Source organism: Octopus bimaculoides, chromosome 12, assembly GCF_001194135.2.
Source record: "Octopus bimaculoides isolate UCB-OBI-ISO-001 chromosome 12, ASM119413v2, whole genome shotgun sequence".
Taxonomy (NCBI): domain Eukaryota; kingdom Metazoa; phylum Mollusca; class Cephalopoda; order Octopoda; family Octopodidae; genus Octopus; species Octopus bimaculoides.
The window spans coordinates 38292427-38299519 of NC_068992.1; the positions used below are offsets into that span (position 1 = coordinate 38292427).

General features: G+C 38.4%; 1 protein-coding gene across 2 annotated transcripts in view; it reads left to right on the forward strand.

Moving 5' to 3' along the window:
• The first annotated feature begins 2363 nt into the window (after positions 1-2363).
• Positions 2364-7093, forward strand: part of LOC106875871 (alpha-methylacyl-CoA racemase) — a 20323-nt gene continuing 15593 nt past the window's right edge. For both annotated transcript variants that reach the window (XM_014924171.2, XM_014924172.2), the window contains exons 1-2: positions 2364-2500; positions 6403-6541. In XM_014924171.2, the coding sequence (XP_014779657.2) occupies positions 2393-2500; positions 6403-6541 (247 nt within the window). In that variant the 5' untranslated portion in view covers positions 2364-2392. The remainder of the gene's footprint in view (positions 2501-6402; positions 6542-7093) is intronic.

Genomic DNA, 7093 nt, shown 5'->3' on the forward strand with positions numbered 1-7093 from the left:
CAAATCTGGTCGGTGGCTTTCAACAGGTTGTCCCGCAGAAATCTCCAATTGTCTTCCACGTTGTATGATGCTATATCCCCTTCTATTTCGTTAAATGCTTCAAGTAACTTGTCTCTAAGTCTCTGTCCATTTGCAGGGTCTTTAAGCTTCCACACCCTTCTCCTCCAAGCCGGTCTAATTCTGGGCACCCATTCTGCCTTGATCCCAAAGTCGCTAACTACTAATCTATGTTGTGGGGTACATTCTTCGCCAGACAAGGTTTTGGTATTTATAAGCCGCCCTCTTTCCGTATTTCTGGCGAGGATGTAGTCGATTTGGCTAGAGTGTCTGCCGGAGCGGTAGGTGACTAGGTGACTGGCAGGTTTCCTGAAGTTGGTATATACATACATACATATTTACATACATATATATACATATATATATATATATATGTATATACATGTATGTAAATCTATATGTAGTCGTATACATGTGTGTCTGTCTGTGTTTGTACTCCCCCCACCATCGCTTGACAACGGATGTTGCTGTGTTTACGTCCCCATAACTTAGCCGTTTTGCAAAACACTCCGATAGAATAAGTACCAGGTTTACAAAGAATAAATCCTGGGGTCGATTTCTTTGACTAAAGGCTGTGCTCCAGCATGTCCGCAGTCACATGACCGAAACAAGTAAAACAATAAAAAACTATGCCATTTTAATCCCAAGCAATGCTGGGTATCTCTGTTAGTTACTCCCTAAAGATTAATTATCATTCTTAATGAATTGGGCTGTTATTTTTAGTTGACTGAGACCTGATTCTAAATGAACTTGAAGATCACATCAATCCATCCATAAATAATAGGAAGAACCTGGTAGCAGCAGAGGAAAGAATCATACTGCTACCATTAATAATATAGGAAGGAATCCTATTTTTATCTTTAACCCTTTAGCATTCAGATTATTCAGTCAGATGTAATCCTCATTTATTCATATTGCTTTGAATTTATCATGCATCATCTCATAGGTTTGAGATTTTGATGGTGTGTTTGCATATTTTTAGAATGACATTGCAGGGTAGATGTGAAAGGCTGGAACTGGCCAGATATGGTTGGTTTAAATGCTAGAAGGTGAATAGTACTACTCACTGCATTCCTCACCATTCATCTGCCACTCACAAACTTGAGGGTGCACCCTGATATATTCCCACTACCATTGTCTCTCTTTTTCAAACTGGGGTAACCCTGTGCCTTCCTTCCATAAGACACCTGGACCTGTCTCTCTATTATACTTTAACCACTCATCACCCGGAACAAGACCGCTTCCCTCAATACACTTCACCTCCATTAAGGGGGTCTTGTCTTACAAGTTATTCATTGGCCTCACTGGTGCTGGTGCTACTCTGTAAAATGGTTAGCATTGAGATAGACAGACAGCCATAGAAACCACACCAAAGCAGACAACTCATGCCAGCATGCAAAACAAACATTAATGCATTCATGCCGATTGTCCATTTAAACTGACATTTAATTTATAAGGGTGTAAAACAAATACTTGATACAAATTGTGATTTGTATATGATCTGTATGAAAGAATGAAACATGTTCTTAACGCGTATGCAGTCTGTTTGAACAAATGCTTGATCCATAACTTGTAACAACCACAGTTGTGCAACATGGTGAGTACAAGCTGCATGCGCAATTTCATTCACTAGAAAAATTTCGGCACGATTGGGTTAAATCAGTGCTTCTCAACCATTTTTTTTGCCTACGGACCCTTTTGATTTTACTCTTCTGCACCCCCAGGTTAAAATAAGATTGTATTACATGTTTACAAGTAAATGTTATCAGGAATTGTATCAAAAAATTATTAAAATATTTTGTGTCTTGTAGAAGTATGAGCAATTTATTGCTCATAAACTTTAACAAGATCTAATATAGAAAGCCTCCCCACCACTGGGTCATGTGGACCCTGGTTGAGAACTGTTACATTAAATGATGATGATGATGATAGAATCCTACTACTATCTACAATAGTACAGGAAGGAATGATATGGCGGTTTGTGATAAGCACTGATGCTTGTTCAAACTGTTGCTTGATTAGCCAAAGCTTATCAAGAACCAAATAATAAGAAATGTATTTTCCTGATATAATTCCTATTTTGACTATTTCAATATTGTAAAGAAGACATCATCATCATCATCATTATTTAATGTCTCTTTTCCATACTGGCATGGGTTGGATGGTTTGACAGGAGCTGGCTAGGCAGAAGACTGCACCAAGTTTCACTGCCTGTTTGGCAGGGTTTTCACAGCTGGAGGCCTTCCTATCATCAACCACCTTACAGAGTAGACATGGCCAATGCTACAAATGAATTACTTTTAGATCTTATTGAATATCTTTTTACTTCCAGAAAATGGCTCTGAAAGGATTAACAGTTTTGGAGTTTGCTGGCTTGGCACCAGCTCCATTCTGTGGAATGATTATGGCAGATTTTGGAGCCAGAGTGATTAGAATAGACCGTGTGAGTAAATTTATTTTCTAGTTTTTCTTTATTTTTTTTATTAACTTTTTTTTGTACGCTTTTAATTGTCTTTGTATCCATTTGGGTTTGCACATGGTTGATAAAAGCCAGAAAACTTGAGTGGTGTGGTGAGGAAGGGGACAATTACAAATTGAATTGAACTCAATCTGTGCCTGAGAGGAAAGTCAAACTTGATCCTGGAGGCGTTAGAACTCATAATACAGAGAACTAGAACATCATAAAACATTTTTCCTGGTGACTCTAACAATTGTGCCAACCCACCATTCATCTTCATCATCATCAAACATCTGTTGTCCATGCTAGCATGGGTTGGACGGTTTGACCAGGGCTGGTAAGCTGAGGAGCTGCACCAGACTCCAGTCTTATTTGGCATGGATTCTATGGCTAATAATAAAAATTATGATGACAGTAGTAGTAGTAGTAGTAGTAGTAGTGCAGCAGCAGCAGCAGCAGCAGTAGTAGTAATAATAATTACTTCTACTCTAGGCACAAGGCCTTGAAAATTTGGGGGGAAGGGGGCTAGTTGATTATATTGACCCCAGTGCATAACTAGTACTTATTTCATTGACCCTGAAAGGATGAAAGGCAAAGTCAACCTCAGCAAAATTTTAACTCAGAATGTAGTGGCAGATGAAATACCGCTAAGCATTTCCCCCGGTGTGCTAACGATTCTGCTAATTCACCACCTTAATAATAATAATAATAATAATAATAATAATAATAATAATTATTATTATAATTATAATAATGGTTTCAAATTTTGCCACAAGGGCATCAATCTTGAGGGAAGAGATAATAATAATAATAATAATAACCCTTTTTACGAAAGGCACAGGGCCTGAAATTTTGGGAGAGGGGCTAGTCGATTACATCGACCCCAGTGTTTCACTGGTACTTAATTTATCAACCCTGAAAGGATGAAAGGCAAAGACGACTTTGGCGGAATTTGAACTCAGAACATAGCAACGGGTGAAAAACTGCTAAGCATTTCGTCCAGTTTGCTAACAATTCTGCCAGCTCATTGCCTTAATAATAATAATAATCATAATCATAATAATAATAATAATAATAATTTCAAATTTTGCCACAAGGGTAGCAATTTTAGGGGAGGGGATGAGTCAATTACATCGACTCCAGTGTTTACCTGGTACTTATTTTATTGACTCCAAAAGGATGAAAGGCAAAGTTGACCTCGGTGTAATTTGAACTCAGAATGTAGTGACGGGTGAAATACTGCTAAGCATTTCGTCCAGCGTGCTAACAATTCTGCCAGTTCACCACCTTAATGGTAGTAATAATAATAATAAAAATGATAATAATAATAATAGTAATAATAATAAATGCCCTGATGCGGTATCAGGCAGTGGCTCTCATGGTTTCTGTTCTTAACTGATTGGAAGTGTTATCACGTACATGTTTTGTCTTGGCATAAAAGAATGGGCTACAGCAAATATTCTGCTCAATACCACAGATTTACATGTCAGTTCATTGACCTTAACCAGTTGAGCATGTCCCTTATTGGCTGACGATATGTGCATCTCTGATCACGACAGAAGTAGTGTGGGGAGCATCATAGCCATGTGTTGAAAAGAATTCTTTGGGGTTTGGATAATTCACCTCTGAAAACGTGGGTGTTTTGTTCAACATCCTTAAACAGCCCTTATTCAGGGACCTTTTGAGTAGGATGGACAACTTAATCTGAAGAAAATTTTAACTGGGCCATAATAATAATAATAATAATAATAATAATAATAATAATAATCTAAAAGGATCTGGAAATAGAGGTAACTCGAATGTGGAGCCTAAAAATAGAGACATTTCTTATCATAGTATGCACATTGGGTATGATAAAAATATATTCAAACAAATGCATAACAAAAATACCAGGACTAACAAGTATATATTAGGTTGGCAACTAAGTTCCCACCGTTTTTTAAAATTAAAATTTTTTAAAAGGTTTAATAAAATATAACTAATTAAACAATAATGTATTCACCCTTGTTGTTTACAACTTCTTCCCAACGTTCAACAAGATTTTCAATGCCTTGTTGGTAGAAATCACCTGATTCCAATCGAAAAATTGATCCAGTCAAACTCTCAATTCTGCATCAGTATTGAACGAAACTCCATGCATAGCATTTGAAAGAGATCAAAAGAGGTGGAAATCCATTGGCGTCAAATCAGGAGAGTACAGCAGGTGTGGCAGCACTTCCCAGCCATGCATTTTAATGGCTTCCTTGGTCATATTGGTGATATAAGGGCAGGTATTGTCATGCAGTAGAAAAACTCCATGCTGCAGATTAGGTCTTTTCTCTTGAATAGCAGTGTTGAGTTGTTCCATCTGTTGAACATAGAGTTCCGCGTTGACCGTTTGGTTCCGTTCAAGCAATTCGTAATGGATAATCCCTTCCCAGTCCCTCCACATGCACAACATCATTTTATGCGGATGAAGATCTTGTTTCACGTGTGATGTTGCTTGTTTATTGGGGCTAAGCCATTCCTTACGCTGTTTCATATTGATGTACAGGCACCATTTTTCGTTGCCAGTAATGATCCGGTACAGAAATCGTTGCTTGTGTCCATGAGTTGAGCGGTGACAAGCAAGCAAACCAGTGGAGATTGTGGCTCGTTGATTTTTGTTGTTGTCACTTAAATCATGCAGAACCCATGCTCCATACTTCTGAACCTTTCCCATCAAGTGAAGATGCTTCTCTATAGCAGTATGGGAGCATTCCATTTTCTCTGCCAGTTCCCTTGTCGTTTGAAGAGAATTTTCATGCAAAAGTTGGTTTAATCACTCTTCATCGAACTCAACTGGACAGCCAGAAAGAGGTGAGTCTTTGAGGTCAAAATTTCCATTTTTGAACTTGGCATACCAATCACGAGTGGTTCTTTCAGCCATGGCACCCTCTCCATACACAGCACAAATGCAGTGAGCAACTTTTGTGGCCTGAGAACCTTGATTAAAAGCAAAAAGAAGGAGGTGTTGAAAATGCTCGTTTTTCTTAACTTGACATCCCATTTTAATGATCTGAAAATAAACAAAAATTAACTAAAATTAACTAGAAAAAAATCAAAATAGATTCCAAAATGATTCAAAAATAGAATTCTTGCAAAAAAATAGATTCCAAAATTTAAAAAAAACGGCGGGAACTTACTTGCCAACCCAATATAACATACAGAAAATAGCACTACTAGGCACTGTGCACATCCTACGTAAAACACTTTCAATACAGTAACAATAAGAGCATCGCAACACACCTCAGCACATATCCAAGGCACACAAAGCTGTGCTCAGTAATGCAGTGAAAGCATGTGATAAAAATATGACTACTGATATAATAATAATAATAATGGTAGTAGTAGTCATTTATTGTCAGTTTTTATTGACATAAAAGTGCTGAAGTATGATAAAGAGACAGATGTACAAAAATATGCAATGTATGCACAATATGATAAACATGATCAACGTCAGACTGAGCCCATCATCATCATCAACCTTTGAAGATTACTGTCCTGAGTTCTGGAACTCACAGGGCCAGCTACCTGATATGAAGCCAGTTACCTGATTACCATGTGACTGCGATCGCAGCATTTTCCTCGAAGAGGATGCCAGGTTGTCAAATGTTATTCATTTATGGCTGAGTGGACTTGGAGCAACGTAAAATGAAATGTTTTGCTACCACAACCTTGTGATGATGAGTGCAACCCTCTAATCACTAGGCTATGTGACTTCACTGGACAAAGATCTGGGATCATTAAAATCAACTTCCATCCATTGAGAAAGATGCTCCTGTATGGCTACAGGTCAGTGAGTGCAACTAATGCAAGAAATATAAGATGTTTCTGTATTTATGAGTGATTTCCATCATCTGTTGCAGCCTCAACCTCAGTATTCAAATGATATGTTGGGTCGTGGCAAAGAATCAATATGTGTTGACATCAAGAAACCCAGTGGAACGCAAATAATCAAAAGATTGTGTCAGATGTCTGATGTCCTCATTGAACCTTTCCGAACAGGTAGAGTCTCTCTTATTCTTTTTTTTTTTTTTATTTGTTTCAGTCATTGTGACTGCGGCCATGCTGGAGCACCACCTTTAGTTCAATAAATCGACCCCAGGACTTATTCTTTGTAAGCTTAGTGCTTATTCTATCAGTGTCTTTTGCTAAACCGCTAAGTTACAAGGACGTAAACACACCAACATCAGTTGTCAAGCGATGGTAGGAGGACAAGCACACACACACAAGCATATACATACATACATACATACATACATATATGTATATATATCATTATCATCATCATCATCGTTTAACGTCCGCTTTCCATGCTAGCATGGGTTGGACGATTTGACTGAGGACTGGTGAAACCGGATGGCAACATCAGCCTCCAATCTGATTTGGCAAAGTTTCTACAGCTGGATGCCCTTCCTAACACCAACCACTCAGTGTAGTGGGTGCTTTTACGTGTCACCCGCACGAAGGCCAGTCAGGCGGTCCTGGCAACGGCCATGCTCAAAATGGTGTATTTTATGTGCCACCCACACAAGAGCCAGTCCAGGGGCACTGGTA